At 41.9% G+C, this 21,796-nt stretch overlaps 2 protein-coding genes across 19 annotated transcripts in view; both read right to left on the bottom strand.

Moving 5' to 3' along the window:
* Positions 1-2,757: 2,757 nt before the first annotated feature.
* LOC100739480 (uncharacterized) lies at positions 2,758-11,975 on the bottom strand. Its single transcript, XM_084967716.1, is given in 5 exon segments — positions 2,758-3,096; positions 3,098-4,473; positions 10,080-10,227; positions 10,594-11,192; positions 11,945-11,975. Coding segments are annotated over 3 exon segments (1,554 nt in total). The 5' UTR covers positions 10,129-10,227; positions 10,594-11,192; positions 11,945-11,975; the 3' UTR covers positions 2,758-2,967.
* A 6,102-nt stretch (positions 11,976-18,077) lies between these two features.
* ZKSCAN8 (zinc finger with KRAB and SCAN domains 8) overlaps positions 18,078-21,796 on the bottom strand; it is a 58,831-nt gene continuing 55,112 nt past the window's right edge. For 10 of the 18 annotated variants that reach the window (XR_014809047.1, XR_014809048.1, XM_084966473.1 and 7 more), the window contains one exon: positions 18,078-20,606. Coding sequence is in view for 14 of the 18 variants with exons in the window: in XM_084966473.1 (XP_084822599.1) it covers positions 19,843-20,606 (764 nt within the window). In the remaining 4 variants the exon portion in view is untranslated. The remainder of the gene's footprint in view (positions 20,607-21,796) is intronic. The other 8 variants (XR_014809049.1, XR_014809050.1, XM_084966479.1 and 5 more) reach the window with 1 other exon arrangement.

The following is a 21,796-nucleotide window of genomic DNA, read 5'->3' as shown; positions in this document are numbered from 1 at the left end:
TATCATATGCCCCAGCAATTTTACTTCTTGGTATTTAACTAAAGGGAACAAAAACAGTAACTCAAAAAAGATATCTGGAGTTCCCGTCGTGGTGCAGTGGTTAACGAATCCGACTAGGAACCGTGAGGTTTCGGGTTCCATCCCTGGCCTTGCTCAGTGGGTTAAGGATCCAGCATTACCATGAGCTGTGGTGTAGGTTGCAGACTCGGCTCGGATCCCATGTTGCTGTGGCTCTGGCATAGGCCAGCGGCTACAGCTCCGATTGGACCCCTAGGCTGGGAACCTCCATATGCTGTGGGAGCGGCCCTAGAAAAGGCAAAAAGACAAAAAAAAAAAAAAAAAAAAAAAAAGATATCAGCACCACCATCCCCACCCCCCATACATTACTGCATTATTTACAATAGCCAACACATGAAAGCAACCTAAGTGTCCACTGACAGATGAATGGATAAAGAAAATGTGGTATCATTATATATCATATAGAACAAAGGAAATCTTGCCATTTGCAATAAAATAAGGACTTCATGCTGAGTGAAGTCAGAAAAAGATAAGTACCATATGATCTAACTTTTATGTGGAATCTAAAACAAGAACAAACCAAACGCACATAAACAGAGAACAAGTGGTTGCCAGTCAGGGGAAAGGATAGAGGTGAGATGGGTGAAAGGGGTCAAAAGGTACAATCTTCCAGTTACAAAATAAGTCATGTGGAAGTATTATATAGCATGTGGACTATAGTTAATACCATATTGTATACTTGAAAGTTGCTTAGAGAGTAGATCTTGAGAGTTCTCATCAAAAGAAAACAATTTTGTAACTCTCTTGATAGATATTAACCAACTTATTGTGGTCATTTCACAATATATACAAATATAGAATATTTTTGTTGTAGATTTGAAGCTAAAGTAATGTTATATGTTAATTACATCTCAAACAAAAAGTGTCAAACTTGTGGCATTTCACACTCAAGTTTTAAGGCCTGACACAACATTTAATAACTTTTTTTCCTTTATTTTGGCCACCCCTTGGCACACGGACTTCCCAGGTCAGGCACCAGATTTAAGCCATAGTTGTAGCCTAAGCCGCAAGTGCAGCAATACAAGATCCTTAACCCACTGCACAGGGCTGGAGATTGAACTTGCATCCCAGTGCTCCCAAGTCACTGCCAATCCCACCACAGTGGGAACTCCAATATTTAATAACTTTTGATGCTCCCATATTTGCCATTTCTTTTAAGAAAACACTGTATTTATATGAATAGGCTGGCACCTGAGATCATTAAGTACCACTGGCCTGTAAGAGAAATGATACTTCTCTTCACCATGGAAGTGAGGGGTAAAAACTATAAAAGGAGACAAGGGGAAACATTCTCCATGAGCAGGAAAGTTTCAAGAGAGTCTTATTTTCTGAGGATGAAGGGAGTAGAGCAGAAAAGGACAGAAAGACAAATTAGCAGACTAGATAGCCTAAGGGAGACTTAAATTCACCAAATTTTTACCACAGCTGGGTCACATTTTCTAACAAGTGACAGTGAATCATGCTGCCCCATAAATACTGTAAATCCAGTAGAAATCAGAAGCAGTCACAAAAATGACGTCTTCCAGTACTTGAAAACTTTGTGTGTGTTTTCTAGGGCCGCTCTCGCGACATGTGGAGGTTCCAAGGCTAGGGGTTGAAGCGGATCTGTAGCCACCAGCCTACACCAGAGCCACAGCAACGCGGGATGAGTGCCAGCCTGCGACCTACACCATGATCACGGCAACGCTGGATCCTTAACCCACTGAGCAAGGCCAGGGATCAAACCCACAACCTCGTGGTTGCTAGTTGATTCGTTAACGACTGTGCCACGACAGGAACTCCCTAGTACTTGAAAACTCTTATCAGCTTCAGCAAAGAAGTCCTTTATGTCATTGACTGAGGGACAATGGCAGTGTTAAAGCTAAAGGAGATTTCAGTTGTGTATATATAATTTGTAGGAGGTTGAAAATGCTGGAATGAAAGGTTTGTTTCCTCTTTTCTCTTTTTGTGCTTCTCTGTTGTGAGCTCAAGGAGCTGAGTTCACAATAGAAACGTGCTCTGTGCTTTAGCCACAATGGCCACACTAGACTTGGATTGACTGGAGGCGAAAACCTCTATGACCTTCACATCGCTTAGGATATGAACACATCCTTTATTTACAAAGAAATACTACTTCTGGAGGGGGGGATCAGGAGCAGTCTGCAGGTCACCCACTTCTGGTCAGAGGATTGGTTAGGTAGCCAAGGTGGGAGGGAAACAGAGACAACACATCTCAAACATTCCAAGCCCTTGGATGTTCCAGTGACTCCAACTGGTACTAAGAGAAGCTAAAGCTAGTTAGAAATCAACATGATTTGAAAAAGCAAAACATAAAGACTCAAGAATTTAGTAGAACAAAAACTGCATTTTTTTTTTTTTTTTGGAGTTTCCATTGTGGCACAGTGGAAATGAATCCGACTAGGAACCATGAGGTTTCGGGTTCAATCCCTGGCCTCGCTCAGTGGGTTAAGGATCTGGCATTGCCTGTGCCTGTGGTATAGGCCGGCGGCTATAGCTCTGATTAGACCCCTGGTCTGAGAACCTCCATATGCCACAGGTGTGGCACTTGAAAGGACAAAAACCAAAAAACAAACAAACAAAAAAATGAAAAAAAAACCCTGTATTTTTTTACAGCTGTCCTTGTGTACTTTTTCATTGTATTATTTGACATTTCATTGCACTTAACAAAGGTAACCAGAATAAATTTCTTGTTGATGTTTATTTTCCCAAATTCTCAACTTTCATAGCATTTATGACCTTTATAACGAATTTTCAATGTGGTATCTTTGACGTTCTTTAAATAATGAAATTCAAGAAACATTTTATCTTATAGAAAATTCTGGATTCTACTTGAAATTATCACCCAACACCTTGGCAAGGAGTCATTTTAGTGGATCCTCTGGTGCTTCATCAGGGCTGAGCTTCCACTGCAAGCTTCATCTCATTCACCCCACTGCTTGTGCTTAGCAGGATGTAGCCTTTCTGATGTTGCATCAGCGTTGCTCTTTGCCTATAGGTCTTCCTATACTCTTTACATACACGTATAGGATTTTTTCTCAGAATGGACTCTCTTATGTTTATTGAGATTTGACTTACAGCTGAAGGCTCGCCCGCATTCAGAACATTCAAAAGGTTTCATTCCTGTGTGGATTTTGAGATGATGACTAAGACCTGTCTTCTGACTGAAGGCTTTGCCACACTCTTTACATTGATAAGGCTTCTCCTTGCTGTGAATCCCTCGATGTTCAATAAGATGCTCTCCCCTTGTGAAGGCCTTGCCACACTCAGGACATTGGTAGGTCTTATCCCCAGTGTGGATTCTTTTGTGGTTCTTCAGGCCAGTTAACTGTGTAAAGGTCTTCCCACACTCATCACACGTATATTTTCTTGGTTTGGGAGGGTTTCCGTGCTTCCTTCCTAACTTGTGTTTATTAAGGCCTGAGTGTTGACTGAAGGCTTCACCACACTCATCACATTTATAGGGCTTCTCCCCAGTGTGACTTCTCTGATGTATGATCAGGGTTGAATTTACTCTAAAGGTTTTTCCACACTCAGCACATTCATAGGGTCTTTCCCCTGAGTGAATTCTGTGATGTATTATAAGTTCTGAGCTTCGGCTAAAGGCTCGTCCACATACAGGACATTCAAAAGGTTTCTCTCCAGTGTGGATTCTTCGGTGTTGGTTAAGCCCTGCATACTGAGTGAAGGCTTTTCCACAAACTTTACATTCATAGAGTTTTTCTTTACTGTGAATTCGCTGATGCTCAGTAAGATTTGAACGCTGCCTGAAGGTTTTCCCACACTCACTACATTCATAGGGCTTCTCCTTGTTGTGGAATTGCTTATGTTCAGTGAGGTCTGCACTATGGCAGAAGGCTTTCCCACAGTATATACATTCGAAAAGTTTCTTTTCAGTGTGGTGATTTTGATGCCTTTTAAGAACCAATCTACGACTAAAACATCTGCCACACTTATTACATTGATGGGGCTTTTCTCCAGTGTGGATTTTGAGATGTTCTAAGAGTTCTGCTTTCTGACTGAAGTCCTTGCCACACTCTTTACATTGATAAGGCGTTTCCTTGTTGTGAAGCTCCAGATGTTGGTCAAATTCCACATGTCTGATACAGGCCTTTCCACATTCGGTATATGGGTGTGGTTTTCCTCCAGTGTGGATCCTCTTATGCATCTGAGGGCCTCTTGTCGAGGTGAAGGTTTTCCCACATTTATATGTCTTTTCACCTGTGGCATCCCCATCCTGCATTTCCAAGCTTCCACTAGGCTCACTGTCTCCTCTGTATGTGGCATGCTGAGACACAGTTTCATGATGTCCATCAGACCCCTCCCTACATGGTTCTGTTTCTTCACAAGGTTCCTGTTTCACTTCTAATGTCAAGTGCTCAGTCCTCACACCACCATCTGAAACAGACCATACAACTTGAGGAGAAAAGGCAACTCAAAAATAAAATAATTTAACCAAAGCTAGCAGGGTTCAAAATTATTTTAGATTTAACAGAGGATTGTATATCTTTTCTTTATTTAGAGTCAGGGGTTCCGAGATACAGGTCAGACAAGTAGAAGGAATGGGAATAATACAGGTTTGGGAGTGAGAAAGAATAAAACATGACTGGGGAGTCCCTGTTGTGGCTCAGTGGATTAAGAATCCAACTAGCACTCATGAGGATGCAGGTACAATCCCTGGCCTCGCTCAGTGGGTTAAAGGTCTGGAATTGCTGTAAGTTGTGGTGCAGGTCATAGACATGGCTCACATCTGGCATTGCTGTGGCTGTGATGTAGACTGGCAGCTGCAGCTGATTGGATCCCTAGCCTGGGAAACTCCATATGCCGAGGGAGCGGCCCAAGAAATGGCAAAAAGACAAAAAAAAAAAAAAAAAGCATGGCTGAGTTATCAAGAGAATATGGTAAAGTTGTCAGGATGTCACTTCCGTAATTACATTAAGACTGTAAGTGCCATTTACTATGAGATTTTCTCTATTGATACTCTCCTTTGCTGGCTTGCTGGCTGTGATGAAGAAAGTCACTATTTGGAGAAGCCCATGTGGCAAGGAACTGAACATGGGTTCTGGCCAGTAGCCAGCAAGGAACTGAGGCCCTCTGCCTGACTGACAGAGAACCAAGTCCTGCCAATATCCATGTAAGGTTGGAAGTGGATTCTACCCCAGGAACAACTCAGGTGAGACTTCATCTCTGGCATCTTGACTGCAACCACATGAGAGACCCAGAAGTGGAGGGCCCAGCTAGCCATACCCAGACTCTTGACCCAAAGAAATTATGAGATAATAAACAAGTGTTGTTTAACTGCCAACTTTGTGGTGATTTGTTAAGCAGCAATTAATAACTAATATACCACTACTACAAAAATACAAAGCTTCCTAATTATAAGAACTACCACAAATAAAAAGAGAGGAGGAGGTAAAACAAACCACATATTGCAAATCATATGCTGAAGTTGTCTTTGTGGCCTGGTGGAAACAAATCTGACTAGGAAACATGAGGTTGTGGGTTCGATCCCTGACCTTACTCAGTGGGTTGAGGATCCGGCATTGCTGTGAGCTGTGGTGTAGGTCACAGATGTGTACACTTGGATCTGATGTGGCTGTGGCTGTGGCTGTAGCGTAGGCTGGCAGCTGTAGCTCCGACTTGACCCCTAGCCTGAAACCTCCCTATGCCACGGGTGTGGCCCTAAAAAGCACACACAAAAAAGAGAAAATCATATGCATGTATTTGTATATCAATACACACCTGTGTTCATGTATGTATTGATATACAAATCAATGAATTTATATACTTGTGTATATATGAGACATTTTTTTAAAATTATGCTAAGATCAAATAAAACTGTCCTATCAGGCATAGTAATAAATGCAAACGGCTAACTTATCTATTCAAAGAAACAGGTTAGATTTGGTCACAGAGCAAAACCCAACTCTACTATATATAAGAGACACATCTAAAATAAAATGATTGAGAGAGTTATGAATGAAGGATGAACAAGGGTAAATTAAGGAAATTCAAATAAAAAGAAAGAAGGCATCATGATCTCAATTTCAGAAAAAAGCTGAGTCAGGCCAAAAGCATGAAATGAGACAAATGAAAGAGTACATTATAAAGCTAAAAAATATGTATATAATTTATAGTGACAAGGGAACAGATACAAATAATTATGCAGAAAATAATGGAGGAACAACTTTCCTATAGCAGAAATTATAGATGATATAAAGAGACAAAAAGACTTTGTCTTCTGTCTAAAAAAGCACCAAATGGACAAAAATGTAAAGATACAGAAATTTACAAAATGAAGGAGTTCCCATTGTGGCTCAGTGGTAACAAACCTGACTAGTATCCATGAGGACTCAGGTTCGATCCCTGGCTCCACTCAGAGGATTAAAGATATGGCATTGCCATGAGCTGCGGTGTATAGGTCTCGGATGCACCTCTGGGATCTGGCGTGGCTGTGGCTGTGGTGTAGTCCAGCAGCTGCAGCTCCAATTAGATCCCTAGCCTGGGGACCTCCATGTGCTGTGGGTGTGGTCCTAAAAAAAAAAAAAAATTTACAAAATGAAATCAATAAATTAAACCTTATAGATTTAAATCTTATAGATTAAATATGGATATCAAATTCTGTATCCTGAAAACAGAACATCTTTTCAGATGTGTAGTGACCATTAATAAAAACTTTTTTCAGTCAAAGAAAAACTACAATAAATTCAAACATTCTCTGATCACAATGTAATAAATCTGAAATAACAAGACTTTCCATCTGAAAATTTTAAAACTTCCAAACAATTACTGATTCAAAAGCAAAATACATATTTTCAGATTTCCTAGAAGATAATGAAAATACTACATTTCAAAACATGTAGGATTCATCTAAACCAGTGTTTCATGAAATACTCATAGCACAAATGTTTATATCAGTAATAGATCTATAGGTCAATCCAGCTCAAAAGTTAAAAATAAAAAGTAACTAGTAACTAATTAACCAAGATAATCTGCTCATTTAGACATTTTATAGTCTTTTCCCCCTTCGGTGTCTCATTCCTCCTCCTTATGCTTCCTGGGATCACTTCTGATACATACTACTATATCCTAAAGTAAGTAAATTAAAAAACAGGAGTTCCCTTCATGGCTCAGTGGTTCATGAACCTGACTAGGATCCATGAGGATGTGGGTTCAATCCCTGGCTGCGACCAGTGGGTTAAGAATCGAGTGTTGGCTTGAGCTATGGTGTAGGTCGCAGATGCAGCTCGGATCTGGCGTGGCTGTGGCTGTGGCTGTGGCATAGGCTGGCAGCTGCAGCTCCAATTCGACTCCTAGCCTGGGAACTTTCATATACCATGGGTGTGGCTCTAAAAAAGCAAAAACCAAAAACAAAACCAAAAACAACATGGAGTTCCCTTGTGGCTTAGCAGGTTAAAGGACCCAGAGTTGTCAGTGCTGTGGCTCGGGTTCCATTCCTGGCCTGGGAACTTCCACATGCTGTAGGATCGGCCAAAAACAAAAACAAAACGAAACAAAAAAAAGGAGAACATAAGGAAAGAATTAACAAAAATAAATGCAGAAATAAAATACGATATAGAAAAATAACAGAACACTGTAGTTGTAAAATGAACAGAATACATCAACATGAATTCATATTTTTTAGAAAAAAAAAAAGTACATCTAAGCTCTGCCCATAAAATGTCCTGGAAACAGTGTTACCCCAGTAGTAAAGAACACTCCTAGGAGCCAGATTTTAAATAGAATAGCATTAGATAGAATCAAAGCTCTTTCAGAAAGGATTGATACCAGATCTGGGCATAGGGAAAGTACAAGTGAGCCTGGAACAATTTATTCTCTCCAGAAAGCAAGGATTCAAAATTGATAGAGTCATGGCAAAAAGAGACAGCAGCAAGACTGAAGACATCCACACCAGGTCAATCTGAGCATTAACAGGAGTAATAACTGTATAAACAACAAGGTCCTACTGCAGACCACAGAGAACTATACTCAGTATCTTATGATAAACCATAATGGACAAGAATATTTAAAAAGTATGTATATATATGTATAACTGAATCACTTTGTTGTTGAGCAAAAATGAATGCAACACTGTAAATCAATGTTATACTAGTCTTCAATCAAAAAAAAAAAGTGGTGGATTGAAACACACTGACTCAATGAAAATTCCTAGTTTCATCATAATACTAACACAGAGAAAGTCCTAAAATCTCATGTTGCTATTTGAGGTGCCTATTAACTCATTCCTTGAATTTGAAAATTGCAAAATTAAGCATCAATCATGACTGCCTAGTATGAAGTGACCAAATAGATAATTTGGTGATTTCTTTATTATAAAGAGGAATGCCAGTTAATAATGTACAAGGAATGAAAGAATTACAAAATCATTCTTCAACCCTTAAAAAAATGGTTGACCCATATAAGAATTTTCAAACATTTTGTACTTTGTTGATGGGAAACTGGGCATTCACATAGTGCCAAAGTGACAGCACACCATTACAAGGGAAAAAATTAGCTGTTCAGTGTCAAAATCCTAAGCCGGGGATTAATAGTGAGTTGCCCAGGTATTAATGGCTATTATTACCTGAAATTAATTCTGACCAGAAATATTTAACTTGAATCTTTCAATCTTTTTCCAGTTTATGGAAATATAGTGTATATGGGCAGCAAAGTAAATGACACAATGAGGAAGCAACCTGATAAACTCCAGAGGATAGGAAACTGTCCTGGGCTCATCAAAAAGTCTGGGCTGTGGGGGGAAAAATGGAAGAGGGAAATTGTTCTAAAGCAAAAAATAATTTAAAGGGTAGTTCCCGTTGTGGCGCAGTGGAAACGAATCTGACTAGGAACCATGAGGTTTTGGTTCAGTTCCTGGCTGCAACCAGTGGGTTAAGGATCTGGTGTTGCCATGAACTGCGGTGTAGGTTGCAGACTCCGCTTGGATCCCATGTTGCTGGGGCTGTGGTGTAGGCTGGCAGCTGTAGCTCTGATTAGACCCCTAGCCTGGGAACCTCCATATGCTGCAGATGCAGCCCTTAAAAAAAAAAAAATAAATAATAATAACAATTAAAAGGCATAACAACCGGATGTATTATGTGGCCCCGGATTCTATCCTGGTTTGCACAAATCAAGACATTTTGGGGAGTTCCCACTGTGGCTCAGCAATAGCGAACCTGATTAGTATCCATGAGGACATGGCTTCAATCCCTGGCCTTGCTCAGTGGGTTAAGGATCCAGTGTTACTGCAAGCTTCAGTGTAGGTTGCAGACATGGCTTGAGTGTGGTATTGCTGTGGCTGTGGTGCAGGCCAGCGACAGTAGCTCTGATTCAACCCCTAGCCTGGGAACCTCCATATGCCTCAGGTGTGGCCTTAAAAAAAAGACATTTTGAAAAAAATAGGTCAGTTTGAAACTGGATTGAGTTTAGAGAATATTGAAATGTAACAACAGGGAGAGGGGAAGATTATTAACTGAACAAAATATAAAATACACACAGAAACAATCCCTTTTTGGTAAAAAGTATGTACATACGTGTATACACATATATGCATATAAAAGATATACACGTATGAAAAGTCATCAATTGTAATCTCTGGGGGATAGAATGTTGTGCTTTATTTTCTTATTTCTTGACTATTTTTAACTTTCTATAATGCATACATATACTTCTCTGGTTAATAATGAAAGGTAATTTTCAAAAACCTCACTACAGGTTTACAATGTTAATATCCTATCAGGATCTACTTAAAGAGGTAAGCAATAAACTACCTGAAAATAAACATGCTATTGACAATTTGCAGAAAATCCACCTCTAGATATTTAAAACCAACATACTACTGAGACTCTTCTGAAATGACTTACCGCCTTTTAATCATTATTTCCTAAAATGTCACCTTTGTTACATCTTTAACAACTCTCATTGCAAGGAATTACATGTTACACTCAACCAAAAAACCAACTTGAGTTAATTTCGGTCCAAATTCCCTAGAGAAAATCTTGCCTCACCTCTTTCCTCTGACGGTTGGGGCCTAGGTCCTTCACCCTTGAAATGCATCACTGAGGGTTGAACTTGGGTATATGAAGATTCTTCGTCTAGTGTCTGAAGGGTCACTGTCTGCAAAAAGATCTTCTGTTCCAGAGCACAAGCTGAAACCTAGAGATAAGCAGCACTCATTAAGCCTGTAGGGATAACATGAATTTAACAGGAATTAAATCTTAGGGAAGTGTCCCCTAGAAACATCCCCTGAAAGAGACTAGGAGGAAGAGAGACCAGGACCTGGGGCACTGTGAAGCAGCCGAAAGGATAAGCAAAGTAAACATTGATCAAATCTTGTTTCTGTCACTTCATTTACTGGCTACATGTCCTTGCTTTGAACTTAGTTTCCATGTGTGATACCACCTACATCTCTGTTGCTGTGGATGTTGAGTGATGTGTAAAGTAAGAAACACAATGTTTATAGAATGACTTCAGTATCTTTACCCATCACCCCTGAATCTGCTGTTTCCCACCCTTTCCCACCTTACAGGACTGCCTTAGCAAGAAGCTTGGTTCCCTGCTGAATGCTGGATTTTCCCACTGTTCTCTCAGAGCCTCCACATTTGAGAAAATTTTGCTCCCAGGTTCCCCACAATCACATCTGACTAGTCTTTTCCTATATATACATTTCTCTTTCGTTCCAGGTTCTCCAGCAAGGTCACTGCCTCCTCCCCACTCTCTGGATGATGTTCCTGCATCCAGGCCTGGAGCTCTGGAGGCAGAATGGACAGGAACTGCTCCAGCACCAGCAGGTCTAGTATCTGCTCCTTGGTATGTGTCTCTGGTCGGAGCCAGTGATGGCAGAGCTCCTGGAGCCGGCTCAGGGCCAGACGGGGTCCAGGAGAATCCTGGTAACAGAAGTGTCTAAACTGCTGCCTGAAGATCTCCCAGGTAGGAGGCTGGTTCCCTGGAAGGCTGAGACCCTGATTCCTGGGGTGGTCCTCCTCCAACTTCACTTTCGCCATCACAGGCCCCTGTTGACCCCATGGGGCTTGGAACAGAGGGCCAGCAAACTTTCTTGTGTCCACTGCCATCATGCCTGGCTTCTGTTGGAGCTTCAGCTGGAGGTTTCTGAGGGTGCCCTGGGGAATAAGAATGAAGTGATAAGGGGATACATGGCATTCACTTTGAAAAACCCACGCCAAGAAAGAAGATCTGAAACCAGGGTAACTAATCTTATTCATTCATTAAACCCACAAATATTTATTAGAAACTGTTCTAGGTGTCTGAAATGCATTAGTGAAGAAAGATCTCTGCTATCGTGGAATGTCCATTCCAGTTGCAGCAATCAACAGTTATGAAAAGTGTGCAGTGTGTTACGGAGATATGTAAAAATATAGAATTGCCGGCAATGCAGACTTGTTTATTGGCAGAAGACTCCTCCAAATCCATCATTAAATATGTTATTTATTTAGAGGCCCCTAGCTTAAAGCAAAAATTTCAGCTTATCACTTGCCAAGAGTTTTTTTTCATACTTGAATTCATAAGCCCAACCTGTGGGAATGGAAAAGGTACGAATCGTTTTTGTTCTAAAGTGGCAAAACGGAAAGCGAAATCCCACTTCGCTTCACACAACGTTGGCTGCGCAGGTCTCGTGAGAGCATCGGAGGCCGGTTCCCAAGAAGAGGATCCCCAATCCAGGCACAGGGTCCTGTCAAGGATCCCTTGCAGCCTTCAAGACAGACGCCTGCTCCCAGCCACACAGCCCCGAGCCTCTCGAGGAACCGAGCATCCCCCAGCCGGAACCAAGGCTGGTCCAGCTTCTCCGCGCACCTCAGCATCCCCTAGCAGGGCCGAACAGGACCGAAGCGTTCGGACGCAGGGGAACACTCACCCGCAAGGGGATCAGGAACAGTGTTCCCGGAAACGGACGCGGAGCGCGCGCTCCACTTCCGGCGTCTCCTGAAGGTCACGCCCCCCCAGCGCGCGCCCGCACCCTGTCTCTGCCCACTTGCTGGGGATGTCAGGGTGACCTCGCCCGGCCCTTTCGGTAGTTATTCAATTCGAGCGGTTCAGGAAAAAGGAGGTGGAAGCAGCAACGCTGCGGTGACCGGTAACCGTGAACCCAGTTTCTGGATCTCTGAAATTAACAAGAAGAGTTTCGGATTCTCCCCTCTCGTGAGCCCGGCAGAACCTCTTAACTGAATTAATGTATGGGAAGAGTGCTTAATGACAATAGATTAAAAAATGATTGGTAGGCCGTTGGCGATCAGCATCGTTAATCTGTTTGTCCCCCCTCTGCCCGTCTCCTGGATGCTTTCATACGTCCTAAAACCCACTGCCTCTCAGGAAGGAAAACCATAGCTAGACTTTAGGGTCTCGTGAATATATTGAAACAAAGAAGAAACACTGAGAAAACAGAGATGGTAAAGAAATAAGTAAGATATGGAAGCTGTTAAGGCGAAGAGCTTGGGCCAGAATGCAGTGAAATTTGAGAGAATGCATGATCCTAAGAGCAGAAGAGGATGGAGGTTTTACTGAGTAGGGTTGCAAGAGAGGACTCTAAGAGTAGGTGAGCTCACTGCTCAGAGGGAAGTTCCTTAGTGAGTTGCTGCTTTAGTCAGTCAGCATCACAGGATTGGGAATAATAAAGGGAGTGACACACAAAAAGGAGAGGCAGTCAGTCAGATGAATCAACATGTAAAGTGAGGTGCTGGAATTTTGACAAACCAGCCAGAACTTTAAAAAGTTGGCTCTGTCCCACTGTGTAGAGATCATGGGGCATCTGGAACAGATTCCTCCTGGCACAGGAAAGCAAGACTCAGAATATTGGTCCTATGGGAACAATGTCCCTCACTTTGGAGATTCTCTCTCTCTCTCTTTTTTTTTTTTTTTTGCTTTTTTTTTTTAGGGCCACATTCATGGTATATGGAGATTCCCAGGCTAAGGATCCAATTGGAGCTGCAGCTGCTGGCCTACCCCACAACCACAGCCACAGCCAGATCCGAGCCTCGTCTGGGACCTACACCACAGCTCACAGCAACGCTAGATCCTTAACCCACCAAGTGAGGCCAAGGATCGAACCCGAAACCTCATGGCTCCTAGTCAGATTTGTTTATGCTGCGCCATGATGGGAACTCCAGGAGTTTCTCTTGTGCTGAGGCAGACACTCCCTGCCCTTCACAGTGCAGGACTGACTGTCTTAATCTAGTTCTTTCTCAATTCCTTCTCCCTTTCTCTCAGTTCTTGATGCCTCAGAGAAAATTAAAAATCCCTTCACTTAGAAAGAGGAGGAAAGACACCAGCGATATTGAAGGGATTATTACTGAATGGAAAAGGAGAAACAAGCTATTTTGGAAGCACCTGGAATGAGCTTACTGGTCAAATCTTAGAAAGCCATGGTTGAAGATCCTGTTTCAAGGCAAACACCTAGAATGACACCAGGCAGCAACCATGGCTTTCTGAGACTGGCAAAGTGACCACTCCTCACATGTGTAGGAACAGGGGCTTTGGAACTCCAAACACAAGACCCTCAGTTCACAGAAGCCTGGGCACCCTGGAGGATGTGGAGAGCTGATGATATAGGGCAGATTCTGGAGCAAAACCAACCCTGCCTTGTAAACATTTCTTCCTTCACGTTTCTTCTCTTCCCCATCCACAGTGGCTAAACATCTGTCAAACTGTACTTACTAGAGATTACATATATTGTTTTAAATGAGTGAAATCAGATAGTAGAGGATAGTGGTTAACAGTTTATAATTTGGTGTCACCAATTCGGGTTCCTCTGCTGCTGTGTCCCCTTGAGCAAGTTGCTTATCTCTCTATATCCGTTTCCTGTAAGAGGACAATAAAACTAAGAGCACTGGACGTTACAGGATTAAATGCGATCTCATGGGGCAAAACCATGAGCAGAGTTTTTGACAAGCGTACACACTATTGCGAGCTATATCATTTATGAAAAACTCTGAATCCTAAGAGTCTAAGGAGGAATAACTAATATACCCAACCCATTCACAGTTCACGTGTAAAGTACACACTTTTACTGAGCCTGCCTGAAACGGGTCAGTTGTTCAGCAGAAGCTATAAAGTGGGCAAATTAGTGTCCTCCTTGGGCCTTAACCGTATACCAAAAAATCCTGCATGATCTTTATAATCTAGAGGCCAATTGTATAATTAGATCATAGACCTAGGACACCTGACTCCACTGGTAAACAACAGAATGTTAATATGTAAATATATTATGTAGCCCTGGATTTAAGTGCAGAAGAAGCTCAAACGTGTGCTTCTTTTCCAGTTTCTTTAAAAGATAAAAGAAAGAGCAGTAACAAACCAAGCCGAACAGTGTAGGGAAAAACTGCTAAGGCTGCGGAGACAGGTCTTCGCAGAGCAGTAAGTGCTAAGGAAATAAAGCCCACTCGGCTTCCTGCTCCTACGAAGTAACACTACGCACGCGGGGTCAGGGGGGTTTTTGTGAGCGTGAAGGCGCCCTTGGCAGTCGGGGCTGGGCAGGGACAACAGGGAGTCTCTTCCACACGCAGCCTCGACTCTAGCCTTCTCTCTACAATCCGCTCAGGAGCTCCAATTCTTCACCCAAGGTCGGAAAACGGCCGGCTCTCTTCTAGAAAGCTCGAACACACCAAGGATACAGCCAAAGTCATCTAGGATCTTGGTCCCTGAGATCTTACTTCTGGGCTTTGCAGAGGAACTTGGGAGGTTTGGGCATCTCTATGATCTCTCCCGGGACAGGCTGGGGGTTACCAGACCCTGCGTCCTCAGCCGCCCTCGACTCCACGGCGCCCTCTGGCGCTCAGCCTCCTTCACAGCCGAAGTCAAGGCTGTAGACCCGGTCTTCCTAGAAAGCAGCCTGACGCCTTCTCCGTGTCTGTCGGGCGACAGCTGCACCCAGGTTATATCGGGAAACAGCGGAAAAGACGCCAGACCCGAAGTCAGGAGATTTTAAAGTCTTGCACTACATCGCTTTAAACACACACTCACTTTCTCTGTTCCAGGGACCAAAGTAAATTAAATCGACAGGACAGATTTATTATAAAATGTGTGGATGGGTGACGAACTCAGGTTATTCCAACCTGTTTAGCTTACCAAATAAGTTTTAGGCTTTCTAAGGGGGCACTGGGCGAGTCAGGGTGGGATTTCTCTGAAGGATGCGCGATCCTGGGTTTGTTCCTACATGCTATTACCTCCACAGTGCTTTGAATTTCTTTAAAATGGACTCAACATGAGAGGTTTACTTAAGCAAATAAAACACAATTTTGATGTAAAAAGCCCAGAAAACCAAATTTTGATATAACCTACTTCTCTATACAGAACGCTTTGAAACGAATTGCACATGACATCTGTGGAATATCAGTTACATGTACGGTGTTAACAGCTTTTGCTTTTTGCTACATGTTTGCGATGGTTATATTTTACGTGTAAGCCTGGCTTGGCTATGGTGCCCAGTTGTTTAGTCAACACTAGTGTAGGTGTTTCTGTGAAGGTATTTTGTATTTATGATAAACATCTTCAATCTATTGGCTTTAAGCAAAGGATATTACCCTCCATAAGGGATGGGCCTCATCCAAGCTGAAGACCTTGAGACAAAACTGACGTATCCAGAAGGGGGAATTTTGTCTCAAAATTGTCATGTAGAAATCTTGTCTGGGAGTTCTCTCTGGGCTCAGAGTGGTTAAGGATCTGGCAGTTGTCACTGCTGTGGCTCTGGTTACAGCTGTGGCATGGATTCGATCCCTTTTTGCTGAGGAACTTCTGCATGTCTTGGGTGTGGCCAAAAAAAAAATCTTGTCTGAGTTCCTGGTCTGCAAGCTTGCCCTGTGTATTTTGGACTTGGCAGCACCCAATCGCCTGAGCAAATTCCTTAAAAAAAAGAAGAAAGTAATTCTGTTTCTCTGGAGAATCTCGACTAATACCAAAATCCTATTATTCATCCCTAATATGTCACAAGTGCCCGCTTTCTTTGCATACTTTCCCAAATCTCCCAGGCAGAATTGTTTTTGATTTATGTTCATTTATCCTCCCTGTTTTGTATTTATAAATTTTCTTTCTTCAGGAGTTCTCTTGGGGCTCAGTGGGTCAAGAACCTGACATAGTGTCTGTGAGGATGCAGGCTGGATCCCTGGCCTCACTCAGTGGATTAAGAATCCAGCATTGCTGTGGCTGTGATGTAGGCCAGCAGCTGCACCTCTGATTTAACCCCTAGCCCAGGAACCTCCATATGCTGCAGATGCAGCCCTAAAAAACAAAAACAAAAACAAAAACAAATTTATTTATTCAATTGTAAATTCACCACTGAATCCGTGTTTTACTTACCTTTCATATATACCCTTAAAATACCTGACACTTATGCATGCAATAATCATTCTTTAAACACATAATATCTTCAGAAATGTGTACCAGCCAAGTCACTGGAGAGCTGTTCTATTTACTTTTGTAAATACATGCCTAACTCTAAGGTTAGGAAGGCCACAAAAGCCAAATTATTCACATTTGAGTATGTTATTATTTAAACTAAATCAAGAAATACAAGCATCCCCTGCTTTTTAAAAATTTGCTTCACACCACTTTGCCTTTACAAATAAAGACCTACATTAGTACCTGTTTTCCATAACTGAAAGAAAGCTGAAGAGGATTTACAAAAAAAGGCAAAAAGTGAAAATAAGCATTCAGCATTTGTTTTGCTGCCAGCCTTGTAGAGACATCGTGCACCTCAAGCAGTAAGAGTGGCACCACCAAGCTCCTTCCCTGGGAACCATACTCAGCATCTGAGCATTAAACCACCACAGCTTTGAATTGTGTTTGAGCATCTGTGCTTTATCTCAGTTTATTTTGTGTATCTGTTAGCAAGATGTGTCCTAAGGTAACTGCTTCTTTACTTTATGCCATTTCAGCTTACAAAAAGTTTCACAAGAATGCTCTACTTTCAGGTAGCAGGGGAAAACTGTATCCTATTTTTCAAATTTCCTCTACTTATGGCTTTCCATTTTTTGCAAACAGCCTATCAAAAATGGCAAGGACAGAGTTCCCTGGTAGCCTAGCAGTTAAGGATCTGGTGTTGTCACTGCTGTGGCTTGAGTTAGATCCCTGGCCCGGGAACTGCTGAGGGTGCGGCAAAAAAAATAATAAAAAATAAAAGATGACTTCACCTCGTTTCTTCTGCCATTAAATAAACCCTCCTCTGCAATAGCCATTCTCTAGACAAGCAAATTCAAATTTCTCCAGGGCTCAGACAACTAAGCTGGTCGGTGAGGCACTGAATGAATTGAAGGTAAGAGGTCTGGCCAGTGATGCCAGACCTTAATTTTTCAAAATATGGAAATCCACATTTCTACATGAAATCTCTAAATTTTTTAAGTTGGCAGTTAATCCCCCCCCTTTTTTGCCTTTTTTTTTTATGGCCGCACTCATGGCATATGGAGGTTCCCAGGCTAAGGGTCCAATCGGAGGTACAACTGCTGGCCTACACCACAGCCACAGCCACACAGGAGCCGAGCTGCATCTTCGACCGACACTACAGCTCATAGCAACGCCGGATCCTTAACCGACTAAGCGAGGCCAGGGATCAAACCCACAAAATCACGGTTTCTAGTCGGATTCATTTCCGCTGCGCCACGACAGGAACTCTTTCAATTCTTAAAAACAATGAACAAATTGCACAAATGTCTGCCAAATGTGTCTGATCCTTAGGATGCCAGTTTTCATCTCTGGCCTAGTTTCCACTGCCAGAAAAGCTCTGTGCAATAGCACATTTCATGGGAGAATTCATCCAGTTTGTCGAAAACTCCTCAAATGTACAAGCATTTGGTGAAAGTCTGATTTTAAATGTCAAGGTGTCTAACTTCAGGGAGATATAATGCTTTATGCATTTATATTTTTGTGATAGGTATTTATTGGCTATTCCCTCTGACCTGCAGACTTCAACATCTGAACGTATTTTCTACCTGAGCCTTGAAACAAGGGAAAACAAAGTAAGTGGTATGGTGGCAGGAAGGATGAACAATTAGCATCTCGAGTTTTGTTGGATCTTATTTATTTACACCATCCCCATAAAAATAGGAATATAGTGAAATACCCTATTGTTACACACTTTCTACCTTATAAACTTTCTAGTTTCTTAAGTCCTCCCAATAGCGGAAAGTATATTTCATTCAAACTGAAAGTAGAAGACACCACCAATGCTTTTCAGACTATTCCAAAAGTTGAAAAGATAAACTAAAGCATCATGAAGACATACGCAGCTAGATGATTACAGTGGACAATCAGGGAGCCAAGCTTGAGATATACATGGTTTCAGCATATGAAAGTCAGACAGATGTAGGAGCAGCATTAGAGACTTGTTCTCTGAAGTCTCCTCAATCCCACTACCAATATATGAGCAAGTTCAACTAGTGTGTTGGATAGTCAAAGGTATTTCTCGGATTTTTTTCCTAGAGATGAAGTGGAGAAGAAATGTGTATCACTGAGATTCAAAAAGAAAAAAGAGGACATATGAATTAAGAGCAGAGTTGAGGGCACAGAGCTACAACTCTTTTCCTAAAAATTATGCTTTTTTTCTAAGTTGACAAAGTGAGCAATAAGGCCTAAAATTTCATGTGCTTTGACATCTCTGAGCCTCACAGGGACCCAAAGATCTAACCATATGTTAGATATGTTCTTGCCATATATCTCTCCCACCTAGCAAGAAGTGACACCAGTTGGCTCGTTCCCCATTAGCTGGACTAGCTGCATTCCACCTGGTACTCAACTTTTTGGGTTTCCCCTACTTGCCTGCCCATGAAATTATTCAAACAAGCCAATAATATCCTCCCAAGAAAACCAGGAATCACCCCAAAAGCCTGCATTCCAAAGCTGTTTGTTCAGTCTTCCCAAGTGGCCCTCCTCCCTGAGCTGAGTATACGTGACAAACTGCTGTCAAAATTAAAAAAAAGGAAGGAGTTTCCACTGTGGCTCAGTGGTTTACGAACCTGACTAGCATCCAAGACGACACCAGGTTCAACCCCTGGCCTCGCTCAGTGGGTTAAGGATCTGGCGTAGCTGTGAGGTATGCTGTAGGTCACAGACTTGGCTTAGATCCCAAATTACTGTGGCTGTGGCACAGGCTGGCAGCTGAAGCTCTGATTTGACCCCTAGCCTGGGAATTCCCATGTGCCAGAGGAACAATCCTAAAAAGCAAAATAAAATTAAGAAAAAATTTAAAAAATAAAAAATTTTTAAAAAAGAATTCCCTGGTGGCCTAGCAGTTAAGGACCTGGCATTGTCACTGCTGTGGCTCAGGTCACTACTATGTCCCATCTGTCCAGTGTTAGGTATCATGTGTTTGGCATGAGTGGGACTTCCTCCCTTACCAATAGGATGAAGAGGAGGTAAACAAAACAGCTGTCAGTAAGCAGTCACTTTTAAATGCTACTCCGTGGTTTTCTGTTCAAAATCTGACAGCCACTGTATTTTCAGGATATTCAGGGTATGTGATGACAGTGATTTCAAGGACCAAAGTGCTGAAGAACCACAAAGGAGAATATAAAGAATGGGAGAAAGAACTAGCAGCATCCACAACAGACTGAGGCCAAAATGTGAATGGTTGGCTCTAGTGACAAGTTACTACCTTCTTTCATTCTGATGTTTATTACCATCTCTTCTAATTTGACTATGTAGAGTAACAATGGTAAAGGAGATATCCCCGATTTCTTGAATTTATTACACAGTGATAGGGTCTGTATTAGGCATAGCTTTCTAAAGTGTTCAGTAAGGCTTGATTTATGATTAAAGGCCTTCTTACAATCAGGACACAGACACAGACTTCTGCCCTCTGTGGACCCTCTGATGACGAACAAGGCTTGATCTCTGAATGAAGGCTCGTCCGCATTCCTCACACTGATAGGGCTTCTCCCCAGTGTGGATCCTCAGGTGCTGAGTAAGGCTGGTGCTCCCTCGGAAAGCTTTCCCACACTCCTTACACGTATAGGGCTTCTCTCCAGTGTGACTTCTCTGATGCTCCATGAGTCCTGACCTCTGAGTGAAGGCCCTCTCACATTCATTACATTTGAAGGGTTTCTCTCCAGTATGGATCCTCAGATGTCCAATAAGGTGTGAACTTTGACTAAAGGATTTACCACACTCTTTACACCCATAAGGTCTCTTTCCAGTATGGATCCTCTGATGAAGAACCAGGCCTGTGTTTTGACTGAAGGCTTTCCCACATTCATTACACTGATACCGTTTTATTTTATTATGAATTTCCTGATGTGAAAGAAGGGCTGATTTATAACTGACAGCTTTTCCACATTGATTGCATTTATAAGGTTTCTCTCCAGTGTGAATTCTCCAGTGTCGAACAAGTCCTGAGCTCTGAGCAAAGGCCTTTCCACACTCCTTACATTTGTGTCGTTTTACTCTTGTGGGGTTGACCTTTTGCTGTTCTGATTTACCTCTATATTGAAAAGTTTCTCCACACTTTGGATCCTGGAAAGCATCCAATGAATTGTCTTCTGCAGAAATGTGCTTTGGAGCAAATTCACCAGTCATATTCCTGGCCTCACCTCCTACTGAAAGAGTAAGTTGATTATTTAAATGCCACATGTCCCATGTAAGGGTTTGGAAATAAGGTTAGTAATAATTGATAACATTACCGCATGCACGCATGCTTGTTTACTAATATCAGGAACTGTGCTAAATAATCAAGAACTATCATCCTAATGGTTTTTGACACTAACTGCATTTATGAGTTATAGAGAGTAAAAATAAATAAATAAAAGCCCAGATCTAAAAACACAGAATGGCATGAAAGAAACGAAAATTTCCCAAGAGTCTTCAAAGGGTCCCCAGTGAAAACACCTTCTAGTATTCATCCATTGTGTAGTCTAACTCCCAACACACACAGACACAGGATCTAGGCTGGTGTGTGACTTGCTTTATCCAATAGAACATAGTGAAAGTGATAATATGTCAGCTCAAGGACTAATACTTTAAAAATGTGCTTTTGACACTATTCACAATAGCCAAGACATGGAAACAACCCAAATGTCCATCAACAGATGATTGGATTCGGAAGATGTGGTATATATACACAATGGAATACTACTCAGCCATAAAAAAAGAACAAAATAATGCCATTTGCAGCAGCATGGATGGAACTAGAGACTCTCATACTGAGTGAAGTAACTCAGAAAGAGAAAGACAAATATCATACGATATCACTTATATATGGAATCTAATATACGGCACAAATGAACCTTTCCACAGCAAAGAACTCATGGACTTGGAGAATAGACTTGTGGTTGCCAAGGCGGGGAGGGGGAGGGAGTGGGATGGATGGGGTGCTCAGGGTTAGCAGATGCAGACTATTGCCTCTGGAATGGATTAGCAATGAGATCCTGCTGTGTAGCACTGGGGACTAGGTCTGGTCACTTACGATGGAGTATGATAATGTGAGAAAAAAGAATGTATACATGTATATTTAACTGGGTCACCATGCTGTACAGTAGAAAACTGACAGAATGCTGTAAACCAGCTATAATGGAAAAAATAAAAATCACTATATAAAAATAAATAAATAAATAAATAAAAATGTGCTTTTGAGATCCCTGAGTTACTATGTAAGAAGTCCAGTTACCCTGATAAAGAGATACATGGAGCCTGAGAAAATGAGATAACCTAAGGCCCACCCAACTCAGGATCTTGCTAAGCCCAGTTTTCTAGCCATTTCCTGCTAAGGTTTGAGATGTGAGTGAAGTAC

The sequence above is a fragment of the Sus scrofa genome, chromosome 7, assembly GCF_054392235.1.
Source record: "Sus scrofa isolate SSC_HxYL_T2T_F1_AM1 chromosome 7, Sscrofa_HxYL_maternal_Yorkshire_Landrace_v2.0, whole genome shotgun sequence".
NCBI classification, from domain to species: Eukaryota; Metazoa; Chordata; class Mammalia; order Artiodactyla; family Suidae; genus Sus; species Sus scrofa.
The sequence above is the reverse complement of the archived record's forward strand: the minus strand, read 5'-3'. Positions and strand labels throughout refer to the sequence as shown.